General features: G+C 44.1%; 2 protein-coding genes across 7 annotated transcripts; one reads left to right on the top strand and one right to left on the bottom strand.

Annotated features, from left to right (window-relative positions):
- Positions 1 to 95: 95 nt before the first annotated feature.
- On the bottom strand, positions 96 to 6139 carry PIH1D2 (PIH1 domain containing 2). 3 transcript variants are annotated; one of them, XM_006111210.5, is made up of 6 exons: positions 6024 to 6139; positions 4805 to 5037; positions 2895 to 3018; positions 1417 to 1659; positions 691 to 953; positions 96 to 569 (listed from the first exon to the last, which is right to left on the bottom strand). In XM_006111210.5, exons 2-6 carry the CDS (start codon positions 4985 to 4987, stop codon positions 435 to 437), a joined length of 948 nt encoding a protein of 315 aa, XP_006111272.2. In that variant the 5' UTR covers positions 4988 to 5037; positions 6024 to 6139; the 3' UTR covers positions 96 to 434. The 3 variants fall into 3 exon arrangements, with proteins under 3 accessions (XP_006111272.2, XP_006111274.2, XP_006111275.3); XM_006111212.5 differs by lacking the exon at positions 6024 to 6139 and adding an exon at positions 5345 to 5479; XM_006111213.4 differs by lacking the exon at positions 6024 to 6139 and having other exon boundaries at positions 2895 to 2980; positions 4805 to 4864.
- Positions 6107 to 14600, top strand: NKAPD1 (NKAP domain containing 1). 4 transcript variants are annotated; one of them, XM_006111220.5, is made up of 7 exons: positions 6274 to 6756; positions 6866 to 6962; positions 7142 to 7218; positions 8883 to 8983; positions 10195 to 10353; positions 11389 to 11442; positions 12619 to 14600. In XM_006111220.5, exons 3-7 carry the CDS (start codon positions 7150 to 7152, stop codon positions 13130 to 13132), a joined length of 897 nt encoding a protein of 298 aa, XP_006111282.2. In that variant the 5' UTR covers positions 6274 to 6756; positions 6866 to 6962; positions 7142 to 7149; the 3' UTR covers positions 13133 to 14600. The 4 variants fall into 4 exon arrangements, with proteins under 4 accessions (XP_006111281.2, XP_006111282.2, XP_006111283.2 ...); XM_006111219.5 differs by lacking the exons at positions 6274 to 6756; positions 6866 to 6962 and adding an exon at positions 6107 to 6230; XM_006111221.5 differs by lacking the exon at positions 6866 to 6962.
- The last annotated feature ends 1878 nt before the right edge of the window (positions 14601 to 16478 follow it).

The following is a 16478-nucleotide window of genomic DNA, read 5'->3' as shown; positions in this document are numbered from 1 at the left end:
TCTTTATTTAAAAGGAAACAGTTTACAAACAGCAGATAAGATTTTTTTTTTACCAGAGTAAAGGCAGAAAGGAAAAACAGTTTTTTCAAAGTTAATCACACTTTATTGCTTTATTGATGGAGAAACTGAACATGGTAGTGAAGTTAGTAATATAGAATTGTGTGTAGAGATAAAATTATTTAAGAAACCCATAAGTGCTTACAACTTGTATTAAGAATTTCTTCCTATTCTATATTTTCTATGTAAATTTCATCACCCTCTGTTCTCAAAGGAAACTGTGTGTGCACAGACAATAGAATGGATTCTTAAAATAGCACAGTGATACTGATATCTACGTATTGGTAACTTTTTTAACCATTAGTCTTTCTTGTAATCTTTAAGAGTGTCCCCATACCCACTAGTTTTTTGAGACCCTGCTGTTCCTGACATTTTCTTTAAGGAACTGGCATTGTGATAAGCAATACACCTTTCCCTTTGATAAATGTTGCTGTAGCTGCTTCTTCATCAACCAATTCTGGCAAATCCAGCTGTAATCTGTATTTCTTAGGGACTTCAACAATTACATCGTCCTAAAACATAAGCAAATTAAAATACTCAATGAGCAAGTATAACTGTGTTAGTTACAAGTGACTAAGTCTGTTTGGGGCTCAACAGAAAGGAAACAGGAGTTTTCATTCCCACAAAACTTACCTTTGAAATGCTCAGTTCACATTCAGAAACTGAGCTAACTTTAGGCAATTCAACTTTCAGTTCAATCTTTACAGGTTTCCTGTTTGTATCCTTTGCAATGGTCAGTTCGTAGGCTGGTGTGATTGGCTCCTCTGGCAGCTCCAAACTGGCTATCTCTTCTATCAGATGCACTTTAGACTGTGCAACATCCTTGTTCAGTAGAGGTGTAGCATTATTGCATTTCTCCTCTCGCAGGTTATGCAACATCTGGTCCAGGGTCAATTCTTACAGAAAAAATATTCATACATGTAGTTACTAAAATATTTTATTAGAAAAAGATTAGCTGTAGATTTAAGTGATGATTTTATACTAGTTGGCAAAATATGCCAAACTTAAGTCTCAGCTTTATGATTATGAACTCAGCTGCTAAAGCTTGTTGCATACTAATTTCATGTCATTCCATGTTTCCACTTTTATTTGTAAGTAGGTACAAAATTGAAACTCAAGTTTCTGGTGTTCAGTACTTTACAATGACATCTCAGAAGCCTGATTCTACTGGGTTCAGACCTGCAAGATGCTCAGCATCTCACAGGAACAGGGCACAGGTCAGTTTCAATATTCTTTAGATTTCACGGAGGTAGCTATAATGCTATTTTCCACCCCTCATGTGGACAGGACTAGGAGTTTAGTCTTTCCCATTTCCATGACACTATCTCTTAACAGTAATTTTAAAAGACGTGCACGTACCATTCCTTGTGTTCTTTTTGAAAGTTAGATCTGGCAGGGGCCCTCCTTTCAGACTCTGTTTCATCCTTTTCAGGCTTCCTTTGAGTGTGAATGTAGCAATGTGGTAAGAGTGGGACAGAGAGAGAGTGTAACGCTCTTCAATGTATTTAAATGTCAGCTGGATCAAGTGATCCATATTTGCTTGGCTCTCTTCTCTCTGAAGAACAGTTGGGTTATATGCAATATCTATGAGGGAGTAAAGCTCTAAAAAAAATGAGTATCAACAATTGTTATACTGCAACATTCTGTTTTACAGATGATAGACTAATACATCATCTACCATAGCTACAATGGGGTATCCTCTAGTAAGAATCATTTTGATGCTTTTCGTGATTGTTTTAAAGAATTAGTAATACGAATGGTGAGTAGTGGAAAGGGATCTAGGGGTCATAGCGGACCACAAGTTGAATATGAGTCAACAGTGTGATGCTGTTGCAAAAAAAGCAAATATGATTCTAGGTTGTATCAACAGGTGTGTTGTAAGCAAAACTCGTGAAGTCATTCTGCTGCTCTACTCTGCACGAGTTAGGCCTCAGCTGGAGTACTGTGTCCAGTTCTGGGCGCCACATTTCAAGAAAGATGTGGAGAAATTGGAAAGGGTACAGAGAAGAGCGACAAGAATGATTAAAGGTCTAGAGAACATGACCTATGAAGCCAGGCTTCATGAACTGGGCTTGTTTAGTTTGGAAAAAAGAAGATTAAGGGGGGACATGATAGCGGTTTTCAAATATCTAAAAGGGTGTCACAAGGAGGTAGGAGAAAATTTGTTCCTCTTGGTTTCTGAGGACAGGACAAGGAGTAATGGGCTTAAAGTGCAGCAAGGGAGGTTTAGATTGGACATTAGGAAAAATTCCTAACTGTCAGGGTGGTCAAATATTGGAATAAATTGCCAAGGGAGGTGGTGGAATCTCCCTCTCTGGAGATATTTAAGAACAGGTTAGATAGACATCTGTCAAGGATGGTGTAGATGGAGCTTGGTCCTGCCTTGAGGGTGGGGGGCTGGACTCGATGACCTCTCGAGGTCCCTTCCAGTCCTATGATTCTATGATATGTAGTTTCCTATGAGGAGCTGGTTCCAGAAAACTGACTTGTAGTAAATACTGCTCCCATCCAGCAGAGCACTTACGTATGTGTCTAAAGTTGAGCATGGGAGTCCTTTCCCTGCATTTAGTGGAACCGGGCCTACTCATGTCCTTAATGATAGGTACATCGGCTATGGCCTCGATCCTGCAGGGCATTTTAGTGTTTGGTGTGATTTTCTGTTTTTTCAGAAGGAACAAATTTTTACTTACAATTCAGTCTATGCCTCCTCCACCTTTAATCTGTCAACTATATACCACATTATAAAAGGGCTGCTCTTTGCCAAACTTCTGTCTTTGCCTTCCCAATACAATACTACAGCATGTACAAGAATATTTTGGAGCTCGTTATCTACTTGCCTGCTTTATCAGACACCTCTTCTAATGGGCCAGCACTTAAAGGTATTGGATCAGTAGGTGACTTAGGAGCTGGGACCCTTTGCCACCTGCAGAGGTTAATGAATAATGATTTTTCATTAGGCTCCTGCAAAGAGAACCCAAAATCACTTAATCACCACAAATGTTTGTCCCCCTTATAACCAAAAATGCAATGGAACCAAATGATTAACAAAGTAGTTATAGGCCATATCCAATGCCTTAACTACCTATATACTTCTTTGTTCAACTGTATATAAAACATGTAAATATGTGTTTCTCTGTGCCCACAGGGCTTTCAGAGTGAAGAAAAGATAAACTGAGGTGGAAAAAACATACACTAGTCTGTTACCATATACCAGGTGTGGCATAGGATTTAAATACAGTGTATGAACATTGATTTTTAGGGACTCAAAAGGATATTTTTACCAGACAACAGCAGTAGTACAGTCTTGTCACAATCTGTGCTATATGGGGTATTCAATAACAAACCAGCACTGCTTTAGAGTATGATTCTAATCTATGACTGTGCCAGTGTAAATGGGGAGTAATTCCACTGCAGTCAATGGAGTTACAGTGCTGCAATAGTGCAAGAGGAGAATCAAGCTTCTAGTATCTAGGAGCTGGCTACTTTCATAGCACAGGTGGGGACAGCTGCCTCTCTAAATACAGTTGTATTGACTGCCCATAGGTGCCAGTATTGTGCTTATTGAACATACCCTAAATTTTCATGTTACATTATGGCTGTGTCTACACTGGCATGAATTTCCGGAACTGCTTAAAACGGAATACTATTCCGTTTTCAGTTTTTCCGGAAAAGGAGCATCTACATTGGCAGGCTGCTTTTCCGGAAAAGTCCTTTTTCCGGAAAAGCGTCTGTGGCCAATGTAGACGCGCTTTTCCAGAAAAGAGCCCCGATCGCCATTTTTGCAATCAGGGCTTTTTTCCAGAAAAGACTACTGGGCTGTCTACACTGGCCCTTTTCCGGAACAGTGTTTCGGAATAAGGACTTATGCCCGAGCGGGAGCAGAATAGTTTTTCCGGAATAGCGGCTGATTTTATACAGTAGAGCGTCATTGCTTTTCCGGAAATTCCAGGGCCAGTGTAGACAGCTCACAGCTTATTCCGGAAAAGCGGCTGATTTTCTGGAATAAGTGGCCCAGTGTAGACACAGCCTAAGTGATCTGCTATAATAATCAATACTGGCAGAATCTCAGACCTAGGAATCCAGCTTCCTAGGAATCCAGCTGGAATGCATTCTAGTTTATTACAGAACTCAGCCCATAATGTATTTCTACCTTAATTATATGCGATTTTCACCAGACTCTTACTTTTAACATGATCACTGCTTGGTTTAATTAGGACTAGCTCTGCATTTAGTACTAGAATTTATATCTGCATCTACTGCTCTTTCCAGCCACATGTAAACATGTTTTGCCGCAGATATATAGACCAGTTTGATAACTTGACACTGGCCATTGTTCAGTGCTTCTGTGGAAATATAAATCTTCCATAATGCACCTCTTTGCACCCTTTATGTTAAGCAAGTGCCTCACACTCTGAAGGACAAAGCATGAGAACCTTTATCATAGTTATCCTAACCAGTGGCATGGCAGAGGCTATTTTTACTTACAAAGTCTAATCTTTTTTTGAGGCTGAATGATATCCTCATTCCTTCCTCCACTGGTGTGTCTCAGTTGAGTCTCTAGCAGTGAACTCTGGTGCTCAGAAGGACCTTCAGCCACTCCTAAGGGTATTCAGATAGCTTGCAAGGGCTCCTGTGACACAGCTCAGCTATTAGTGGCTAGTCCAGGTACACCCATTGTTTCCCTGGCAGATGCAATCCTAGTGGAATCTCATAGCTCTCTTATAGTAAAAGCCCTTGAACCACGTACCAAGATGTGGGTCTGTAGACAAAGATGTGGTTCAGGGGGAGCACAATATTGCTTTGCATCCTCCAGCTGCTGCTGCATGAATCTGTGGTAACTCTCAGGAGTGCTTTCTGCCATTTCATCCAGCATGTTCCAGAACTGGGTCACTTGGGTCAGCATGTCCTCGGGGCAAGAAGGAGCAGCCATGATTAGCACAAATGTCCCTCAGGAAGCAGCACAGATGCTATTCTTCATGCCTATAGGTGAAAAAGGAGCATTAGGGGGAGTATCTGCTTTGAACTGCTGCCCTTCACAGGTCCTCGACTCCAAGAAAAAATCTATTTTAATATCAAGAAAAAAGATGGGATTTCTATCTGCCATTTGGTCTCCACCCCCTTTATCCACCCTGGGAATCATGCTCTTCCGATAGTCACCTTCCTCATCACCCCACCTGTCCCTCAGTGTCTCCCTATTACCACTACCATTACCCTCTTCCCTGCCCTTTGCCTTGACCTGCTAGATCCCAGGGCTGTGAACTGTCCCCACTCCCCACCATCCACCTACCCCTAGGTTCCAGTGCCTCATGCTGCCTCCAGCAACTCCCTGCCCCAACCTGCCCCTTAGCTCAACCTCAAAGTCCCGGGCTGCCTCTTGACGTGATCCCAGCACCCCATGCTGTCCCCTTGGCCCCCATCCCAGCGCCCCAAACTGCCCCCTTGCCCCCATCCCAGTGCCCCAAACTGCCCCCTTGCCCCCATCCCAGTGCCCCGAGCTGCCCCCTTGGCCCCCATCCCAGTGCCCCGAGCTGCCCCCTTGCCCCCATCCCAGTGCCCCAAACTGCCCCCTTGCCCCCATCCCAGTGCCCCGAGCTGCCCCCTTGGCCCCCATCCCAGTGCCCCGAGCTGCCCCCTTGGCCCCCATCCCAGCGCCCCGAGCTGCCCCTTGGCCCCCACCCCAGCGCCCCGAGCTGCTCCTTGGCCCCCACCCCAGCGCCCCGAGCTGTCCCCTTGGCCCCCACCCCAGCGCCCCGAGCTGCCCCCTTGGCCCCCACCCCAGCGCCCCGAGCTGCCCCCTTGGCCCCCATCCCAGCGCCCCGAGCTGCCCCCTTGCCCCCATCCCAGCGCCCCGAGCTGCTCCAAGGCCCCGACTCTAATGCCCCGAGCTTCCCGCTGGCCTCCACCCCAGCCCGGAGCTCCGAGCGGCCCTTTGCTCCCTTCCCCCTCACGCGCCACACAGCTCCTACCTCGCGACACCAGAAGCCGTTTCCATAACAACCGACGTGAGAAAAACCGGAAGTGGAAGTGACGTTAGCCCTCCAATCCCTGCGTTCCTTACTGGGTCCCTAGGTCCCGCCTCCGGTTCGGGCCCTCCGCAGCCGGGTGCGTCCGGTGGAAGCACTTCCGGGTCACGCACTTCCGGGCTGGGGGGAGTAGTCCCCCTCCCTCCGCGGGTGAGAAGGGCGTTGGGTCGGGAGGGGGGCTGAGCTGGGGGAGGGACCTGGGGCTTCTGGGGGAGGATGTGGGGAGAGAGTTTTGGGGGGGGGCAGAGGATTGCGGAGGGGGGGTCTCCCCAGGTCTGACTGGATCTGTGCCCCCCCCATATGCCCAGCGCTGTGGCAGCCACTCACTGCCCCACGCTCCCTGCCGGCTGGCGCTGCCTCCGCTTCCCCCATCACGGCCCCCAGCCTGGCTCCACGTGTGGCTGCTGATGGGTCCCAGGCGGGCTGGTGTTTTGGGTCGAAGCCCATTTCCCTAGACCTCCCTCCCCTCTTCCCGCTTTCCGGGAGGCCTCTTTATTTTCCACCCTAACATGCTGCGAGCTGTCAGCTAGCTGCTGGCTGACACCACGGGGGGGCTGCATTGAGCTGGGCGGTGAATGGCTGTATCTGTAGGGCCTGGGTCTCTCCTCATGTTCATTTTTCACCAGCATAGCTCCGTTGGTTTCAGTGCAATCTCATCTGACTTGTGCGGAGCGAGGTAAGCGCAGGATCAGATCCACCACGTGAAAGGTGATCAACATGGACACGTTAGACTAATAAATACTTTGTTTCCCGCTTCTCATTGATATGTGCGATATGAGATACAGAGGTTTATCAGGAACTCTGGACGTGGGCATCAGTTACTGGATGATCCTTTCTAAGCCCTGTATGTGAAGAGTGGCTCTAAGAAGTCTTCGTTTTGGGGTAATGCAGTGTTTTCTTAGGGAACACAAATGTCAGCCTGAGTCAATAACATGTTTTCTGTCATACAGGTGGAAAAAAATTGCTTTTAAGCTTTGTCTCAGTCCTGACGAGCATTTTCTGCATTAAAGAGTCTTATATGTGATTCTCTAATTGCTTTCTTTTTTGTGAATTCTATGAAGGTTAAAGAATGTCCCGGGTCCCTTTAGGAAAAGTTCTCTTACGAAATGTCATTCGTCACACTGATGCACACAACAAGGTAGGGAACCATGTTCTGTCCCTTTGTTTCTCTCACTCTGTGTTTAAAGTATGGTATCACTTCTAATTGCCCAGACCTGAAGAAACTTGTCTCTTTCACCAACAAGTTGATCCAATGAAAGATATTACCTCATCCACTTTGTCTTGCTAATACAGTCTGTCTGACTTTCCTTATCTATGTCAGAATCTGGCATTCCCTCACTTGCCGTGACACCTGTTATTTTAGTGTTGTGGTCCCAGATATGATTCTTCTAGGGGAAGCTCTTTCTTGATGCCATGTATGGAGCTATGCTATTTTCATTTTACTGTTGCTGAATTATGGTAGCTAAATTACTTGTTCAGCACACAGGTGTATTTTTGAAGGTAGAAATTTCTACAGTGCATCTTAGGAGTCCATTGTACCTTATAGCAACTGGAACTGTACCTCTTGGGCAGGAACCAACCTGAGCCAACTCCAGGTCCAGGGCCTCTCACCTCCCTCCATGGGCAGGGTTCCAACTTTCCCATGAGGGTAGATAAAATGAAATAACACTGTATTTCCAAAAAATAAAATGAAAAATGTATAAACTTAAAAAAAAAAATCACAGTGCTCTTTTTGGGACTTAGAGAGTGCCAACGCTATCTGCTGATTTTCTGCACTGAACTGAATTTGATCCTGAATGTAGAGGTGAATTAACTGTTAGCTGAGCAAGAAATTTTTTTAAGGGGGCACCATCAGTTGAAAATCACATTTTGTGCATAAGCATAGCTCCTCTACCTACATTGCTAACAATGACATGTATGTTTACTCATCTAGATTTTCCCTCTTTAAACTCTTGTTTCATTTTTTGCTTTTCTCTCAGCTTGGGCAATTAAAGTCAGTTTTATGTGTTCATAATCAAGTTCCCTTTCAGTTGCTTAGTGCTGCCTTGTTTGGTTTGTAGGCATGGCAAGGGAATATTTGTTTACAAGTTTCATCTATTTACAAATAATGGAAGTGTTTGTCTAGCTCTGGTATCTTCGAAAAGGACTTTTTCATAATATTTACCTTTTGGGTTTGGTGATTCTTTTAATTTAGCACTTGTTAGGTTTTTGTGCTTTTGTAAAACAGGTCTCTTTGGGGATTGATCTTGACTTCAGTGCACGAGCCTGGTAAAAGATTTTGAAATTAGCCTTTCTTTACTAAAGCATTTAATTCAGCAGACGCATTTTTCCAAAGAGCACTTATCTCATATGCACCTGCGATGATGCCACATGGATAACAAAGCTACGTGAGCTAAATCTGTGTCAAAGCACTAGATGGCTGCATGTTGTATTTTCATGTGTTTAACGTGATTACTCGCTTCAACTTCAGTTCTGTAAGAGATGTGAGAGAAGAACTCCAATGAAGTGAGAGAGATTTTTGCATAGACTTGGAGGATCCACTTATATGGATCAGATTGCAGAATTAGACTCTTCACCTATAAAACCACTACAGCTAATTGTCATGATGTTTCTCCTTTTGGTTTACTTAATATAGCTAAAAAGACGCATTTATATCACTGCAAGCAGGTCAGCTTAGTTTGAAATCCATCCAGCTCAGAATTACTGACCTAGAAGAAGTGAGGTTACAGTGCCTCATAGTTGCAAAGCAACACTTCTGTGGAGCACTTAATCTTATTTTCTCATTTTCTTCATATTTTTCAGATTCAGGAAGAATCAGAAATGTGGAAAATAAGAGAGCTGGAGAAGCAGACTCAAGAGACTTACAGGTGGAAGCAAGGGAGAATATCGCCCAATACCTCCAGGTGGGACTTAATAATCTGGAAGAAATAGTCTTCTTTACCACTCTGTAGTTAATGTTTACAAAGTTTTTTAAACAAAGTCTCCTCTGTAGGAGCTAAAGATTTATATTCTTGTTATCATTTTGGTGACCACACAGGAACATCCACGTATAATCCTATATCCACCACACTTCCTGTTGAAGCTTGTGGGATGATCCAGGTGTGCAATTTTAAAAATATTTATCTTTAGGTAGTCTGAGGACTCTGTAATAGCGAGAATATAGCTTGGCTAAGAAGTGTTAAGAATATATATAAGGACATCTGAAAAGTCTGCACTGACTTTGATAGATGTACTCGGTCAGTCCTGGTGCATTAGTAAGTATAACGTGATGTGGGTTATCACTCAATTAGGTCCTTCTGACCCAAGATCTTGAATCACAAATTCCTCCTAGCTCCTGTCCAGCCTTAACGTAGGGCCTTAACGTAATAGCTGGTCACCTGTGGGAACTCACCATAACAAACTAGTTAAGTTGTCATTGGTGTATTGTGAAGATCTTGCAAACTAAACAGGATCAGATTGGTTTTGTACATGGATGAAGACCTTCAAGGAATTAATAAATGATGCAAGAAGGGGTTTTGCTTTTGCTCTTGCTCTTGCCTTTGAGTCTGTGTTGAGCGCAGTAGCCCAGCTAGTTAGGATATATAAGTAAAGTCATGATCAGTTGTATTCATTCAGAACTCCCTATAGCACTTTTTATTAGATTCCGGCTGTTACCGCTGGTACTCTAACCAGATTCCAGCTCCAGTAATTATGTTCCCCTACCAGTTCATGTTGAATACTGTCATCTTAAATTTTCTGCCTAGATCATTATCACTTTGAACTGTTAAGCAGCTTCTGTGATTCATTCCAGAGATGGTTTCATTTCAATGGTGCTTGAAGTGATGCATACATAACCTTCTAAGCATCCTACGAGTCATAATTATTATTTCTCAAAGTGGTTTGAGAAAGTGATGAAACGCAACTGTCTAAGTCATTTATTAATCATTGGGTTGTCCCTCTGAGTAACAATTATATGGAGATTGAGTGAATCTTTTTGCATAGACTGACATCCAGAGAGCATCTGTTGTGTGCTTTCTCTCCCATACCCTCTGTACCCTAGATTGATTCAGAGCCCAAAAAGTAATCTGTTCCTCTGAATTGACCTCTGGAGAACACGCTAATTTTCTCTCTGCAGTAGTCGTATGCGCAGTGACGGTTTTGATGAGGAGAGCCAAAGGGCTGACTGGAAGTCGAAGAACTTTGTGCATGTTCCAGACACGATAGAAGATGACCTTCTGAGGGCCCGGACCTGGAATAAGAAGCTCTATGAATGTGAAGCCAATTTACCAGACAGGTTTGTGGGTGAATTACTGTTCTGGTGTGGTGCAGAAAATGTATCTGGTACTTTGTCCCCCATATTTCACAAAAGGTAGTGAAATATCCTTACAACACTCCTTTGCAACAAGGATATAGAATCGCCCCCATTTTATAGGTGGTAAAACGAGGCACAGAGACATAAATGACATGTCCCATTCACACAGAGCCAGGTACTGAGCCCAGATATCCTGCATGGTCACAAAGGCATCCTTCGTCTCTGGCACTAAATAAATACAGCCCCAAACCCAAGAGTTTTTTAGTACTGCTCTTTGTAGAATTTAACTGAGAGAGTTTATGATATCAGGCTAACGAATCTCCCAGAGTAAAGGGGCATACAGGTCACTACTTTGTGATTATTTCTAAGAAACATGAGCTTCATTGCGCCTCCCTGAACTCCTCCTTCACTCTCATTTTAGCCAATCACTTTATTCCTCCAGGTGTCTGGCTGGTGGCTTTCTTCATGCCTAAAGGTTCTCCATTCATCTGTCACTCTGTATTTGGATAGGTTTTAGTTGTTGAATCTAATAGTATGTAGATTTTGCCACCTTGATAAAGCACCACACACTTGTTTTGCATTATTGTTGTGTGATCACACACTTTAATACAAATGAAACACTCTTACTAAGAGGGAAATGCATAGTATGAGCAAAGCAAATTACACATCCTGTGTGAAATAAAGAGCAAAACTTCTATTGGCTTCATCAGGGATAAGATTTCAGCCCATGTTCTCTGGATGTCTGAGAGAGTGTGAGCTCCCAAATCATTGATCTTCTGCCTCACAAGGAGGTACAAGTTCTTTACCAGAGAAAAGCAAAGGGACCATTAATCTGCTTAGAATGATCTGAACAGAACCTAGCAAAGTAGAATGTTAGCACCCTAAAAAGGTAAGGAGGATACTAGCCGATATTCCTCTGGCCTGTATTTTTCCTAAAGCTTTCACTTTCATTTCACACTCATTTTGGTTCTTTATAACCTGTGTGATTTTAATGTGTTTCCTGCTGTTCCCTTGCAGATGGGGTCACAGTGGCTATAAAGAGCTGTATCCAGAGGAATTTGATACTGACAGGTAAGACAAACAGGCCTACTGAAAAATCCTATGTCTTTTCAGAAAAAGTCCTATGTCTATTTCTGTCAAGTCACACAGTGAAATTTAGAGCTTGTACTTCTCCAATATAGACTATAAGTTGACCTTTAAAGGCAGAACTGAGACATGTAGCTTGAAATTCCAGTTCATGAATATGTTTTTACCCAAAACAGTTGTAACAATAATGAGAGACGGTTGGCTTCACTTCATAAGGCACAAATATTGAGTTAAGGCTTGAACGCTGTCCTTGCTTTGTCCATATGTGGCACCTTTCCTGTAGTGACTGTGGGTATGTCCACCCTACAAGGTTTTTTGCAGAAAAAAGTATGCAAAATGCACTCTGCATTTTGCATACCTTTTTCCGCTTTTTTTTTTTCTTTTGGAAGAGGCTTTTCCAAAATTTGGCCCGTCTACACTGGGCCAAATTTTGGAAATAAACCCTCTTTCAGAAGATCTCTTCTTCCTCATGGAATGTTCCCTGAATGTGGTGGAGTTTTTGCAGGGTATCCTGAAAAACCCCCACAGTTTAGACGTACCCTGTCTTTCCCTGTTCTGAGCCTTGAGAAGTGATTGTATTTTTTTCTAACAGGATTTCCAGCTTTATCTCTGTGTTAAGAGTGACTATGGAAATAAGTGTCTGGCTTCTTGGAACTGGGCAATTTCCTGAAGCAGGCTAGCTTTCACTGATGGGCTGCAAGCATGTCTGCACCTAGGAATATTAGAACGAGAGCTCCAGCAGCATCAGAGCAACTAAGAAGAGTAAAAATGCATAAAATGGAAAAAAAAATCTATTGGGGGCATAGATTTGAGTTAAAAACTGTACATAGTAGAATTTCCAAGTCTAGCATGTGTCTGATTCCTGATGGTCACAGATAAGGCATTCTTAATAAGTTTTGCCTATTATGTTCCGTAGCACATATGTTTACTGTGCTTTGGATTGGTTAAAATGTCTTTGAAATGACACCTCTCTCTCTCGTCCCGGTAGTAAGATTTGGATCCAAACTATTAAGCAGTGCATTAAAAAATGCAGCCAACTTGTCTGCCATACCATCCATATGTCTTGAAAGGAACTCAGGGTAGATCGGCTTGACTGATGTTTTGAAACAGGATTACTAGTTTAGAATCTGCCTAGGCCTTTATCCTCTGTTCCTATTGCAGTGACCAGCAAGAGAAAGATGAACAAAATGCTGTCAATGGAAAGAGGAAATCTCACCCAGGAAAACAATCTGTACATGAGTCACTCAAACGGAAGAGGCCAAAGAAATCACAGAAAAAGAAGCAGAAAAAGAAATCACACAAAAAGCGAAAGAAAAGGAAAAAGGAAAAGGTGAAGGCATCCTCTGGTTCTTCCCAGGAGAGTGAGTGTTCAGAGGAGGAGACTTCAGGCACCAGGAAAGGGAAACACAAACACAAGCACAAGAAGAAGACCAAGAAAATGCTTGCAAGGGAACCTGCCTCTTCCTCTGGGCAGGAAAGTGACTCTTCCAATGTGAGTAGCTCCGAGGACAGCGAGCCTGAGGAGAAAAAGGAAAAGTGGTCTAAGAAAAAAAGGAGGAAATGCCTTGTGTCTGCATCCGAGAGGCACAGCGAGATTCAGGAGAAACAAAGCAAGAGGAAGAACTGGAAAGTGGCAGCTGACGAGAAGTCTGAGGACAGCTCAGATGAGGACTGACAAGCAGCTGTGAGGCTGGGCCCATGAGTGAAATTGCACATCCGTGAATGGAGGCTGACATTTTCTCCCAACACTGCCAGGATATAGCGTGCTGAACTGATTTCTGGGGCACAGCAATTTTATACTCTGCCAGCCCACAGGTATGGGCTCTGCGCCTTGCTGGCTTGCAGAAGACACTGCTTTGATTTGTGCTAGTTTGAAACCAGGAGAGCTAAAGGCCCGGGGAGAAGATGCCTGTCCCCCAGATCACATCTTCTGTCTACCCATCCCAGACTCCTGATTCAGTAATTGTTTTCATTTCATGGCCATATACAGTTTTAATTAACAGATCCTATGGGCCATCTTCAGAAGGGAAACGGGTGCATTGGTACCATCACAAGGGTTTTTTAAAAATTGTTCCTCTTTTCACGCATAACCACGTAATGACCTAGATACAAATGCAATAAAGAGCAGAAGCCACTGACTTACAGCTCTTCTGCCAAACTGTTGGCAAAGGATGTGCCATTGGATTTAAACAGCAGGAGCCCTTTACTGCAGCATTCTTCCCGTGATGGAAAACAAACAGATGTGGCCCAGCGTGGACAGTTGAAGTAAGGAGGCGGCACTGGTCTGGAACAGAGGGGTGGGTGGGGTGTCATTCTACTTGTGAGTCTGGTGACCCCTGCTGCATAGTGAAGGGGGAAATCTCGCTCCCCTGGGGTACAGAGCCCCCAGAAGGGTTCGAGGCCGGAGGTCAAATCAGTGAGGCAGGAAAGAAACTTAGAAGAGAAAACTTTATGATGCATGCATGCAGGCTGTCACTTCCAAGAGTGAAGCAGCAGCCCTGACAGACAGATTCAGGTATCCTTTATACAGAATGCCCAGACAGCTCAGGTGTGGATTGTTTTTCTTTAACATATCAAAGTCTCAGCAGAAGCACTCTGAGACTTCTGTTCACCCCAGGAGTGCTAGAAGTAAATTTTACAGAACAAAGCCACATGAGAACTTGAGTGGAGGAGTCTACAAGGCAAACTGTGACAAAGATAAGGGTTTACATGATAATTTGTGACAGACTAGGAGTATCCATGAATTTGAGATAGTCATTTGTAAGGGTCTTTGATTAGAGTTAATTTGATTCTCTCTGTTACAGGAAGAGAGGCCTGGAAAACTTTTTAACCCTTACAGCAGTTTTCTTTAGAGAGTTTTGATTTTTGCACAGTCCCCCCTTTAGACACAATTGGAGTTATTGGATTTTCCCCACAATTCCCCCCTTTAATACTCCTATTGGAGTATTACTCGAAGTTTATTCTGGATATTCTTAGGTATTCTTCCTTTGCTAGGATGAAGTCTCATCTTAGAGGGAGGTTTTCTTTATCTGCTGGGTAAATGACCCACTGCCCATTCAACCCCAGATCTTTACCAGTGCCAATATTGCTTTTAAAACATAAGGGAAACATAAGGGAAGCATTCCCTGATGGATGTAATGCTTGAGTAAGGGGAATCCGAGGCAATCAGATTTTTATGCCAAATCTGCCTGTTTTCCCCATGACTATGTATTCCTGGTACAGCGTTATCATTCTGGGCATCTACCCACTCCCGCTCTCCTGTAGAGTACTGACTACCAGTAAATCTGAATTTTAGGGGTCTGGTCCACAGGGAGGCAGGAGTTGGGATAAACTGTAATGGTAAAAGGCCTTCAGAGCCTATTATAAGCTGTTCACATATCCAACAGTCACTTGTATTGGTGAGGGACACAACCTTTTGCAGGGCTTCCCAATAAGGGTGAGGAAAGTTATATACTAAGGCTATTCTGACTACTAAAAGAAGGAAAACAATCCCCATCTTATTATAGTATCTTAAGTCTCTAAAGTAGAAAGGATAATAATAATATAGTAATTATCTAGCAACTAGCAAAGCAGTCTTTTAACTAAACTTAATCAGTTAGTATTGTTTGGCTTGCCTCTGCAGGCACTCTTCGAGATTTCGTAGTCTCTTAGTTCACTCAGTACTGGAATGGATTCCCCTTGCTATGGGGCGCCAGGCTCACCTGTAGGTCTTTGCTGGCACAGTCCTACCTCTCAGGTTGTACCTCGAAGCTCCTGGTGGAGGCCGGTTTGGTAACAGTCTGGTTTGAGAGTCTGCCGCCTCGGTCCGCTGAACCTCGTCCTCAGGTGATTCCTCCAGGGAGGGGTCCTGGGTGACGGGGTCAATCAGCTCTGTTGGATCTGCAGTTCGGCATACATGACTTGCGTGGATCCACGAGCGGCGCTCCTTCACCTTTACTGCTGTGTGGGTGATGAGCAGCGATTGGAACGGTCCTTTCCACCGGGCTGCCAGGCAGTTCTTTCTGTGATGTTCCTTCACGAACACGTAGTCGCCTGGTTGGATGTTGTGGCACGGTACATCAGTAGGTACTGGGAGGGCTTCCTTTACCTGCAGGTGCAAGCTCTCCTAACCGTCATTTTATGTCTAAGTTTCTTCTTTCTGTGTGGCTGCTAGCCTGTGGGCCTCCTGCAACATTAAACTGCTTACAAATCACACATGAATTAGATATGAATTAGATATTCTTGAGACAGCTTCTAGGTGCATGCCTGGGGCGTACCATTGTTTTGGGATTTGTGAGGCCACCCCCCTTTTGCTCATGTGTGTCATTTGATGAGACACCTGAGCAAGCTGCCGTGTGAGAGATTTTTTTTGGGGCAACTGGGCAGCCATCAGGTGCACCCATTATCCCAGCTGGGGATAAGGAGCAGCCTGCTTTCTCCCAAAGGTTTTTCTCTGCAGGTTGAGCAGCTTGCTGTAGTTCTATCAGGTCCTGCAAAGAAACAGGGAGGGAAAGAGAGACCAGAATCTGAAAGGGAGCCAGAGGTCCATGTGCTGCTGCACGTCTGGCCGCTGCATCAGCATTCCCATTACCCAGAGAAACAGGATCAGTGGCACCTGTGTGGGCCGGGCAATGGGTAATAGAAAGGGATGTGGGTAGCTGAATAGCATCAAGGAGTTGGGAGATAAGGGGACCATGAGAGATAGCAGAGCCAGAAGGGGTAAGGAAACCTCGTTGTTTCCAAATTTGTTCTGTGGCATGACAGACAGAGAAAGCATACTTTGAGTCAGTATAAATGGCAGCAGACTGTCCGGGCGCTAAAAGGCAAGCACGAATTAAAGCGATGAGCTCAGCAGCCTGAGCTGATTTTGGTTCCTGGAAGAGACAAGGCCTCTAAAACATTATTATCTGAGACCACTGCATATCCAGCCTTTAGTTTACCAACTGAATTTCTTTTATATGAGCCATCAGTGTACAATACAAGATTTGCATTTTCCAGCAGTTGAGCAGACAAATCTTGGGGAGGCTTTACACAGTGCTCAA

Source organism: Pelodiscus sinensis, chromosome 25 (assembly GCF_052426305.1).
Source record: "Pelodiscus sinensis isolate ZL-2025 chromosome 25, ASM5242630v1, whole genome shotgun sequence".
Classification (NCBI taxonomy): domain Eukaryota; kingdom Metazoa; phylum Chordata; order Testudines; family Trionychidae; genus Pelodiscus; species Pelodiscus sinensis.
This window is presented reverse-complemented; position numbering and strand designations above follow the sequence as displayed.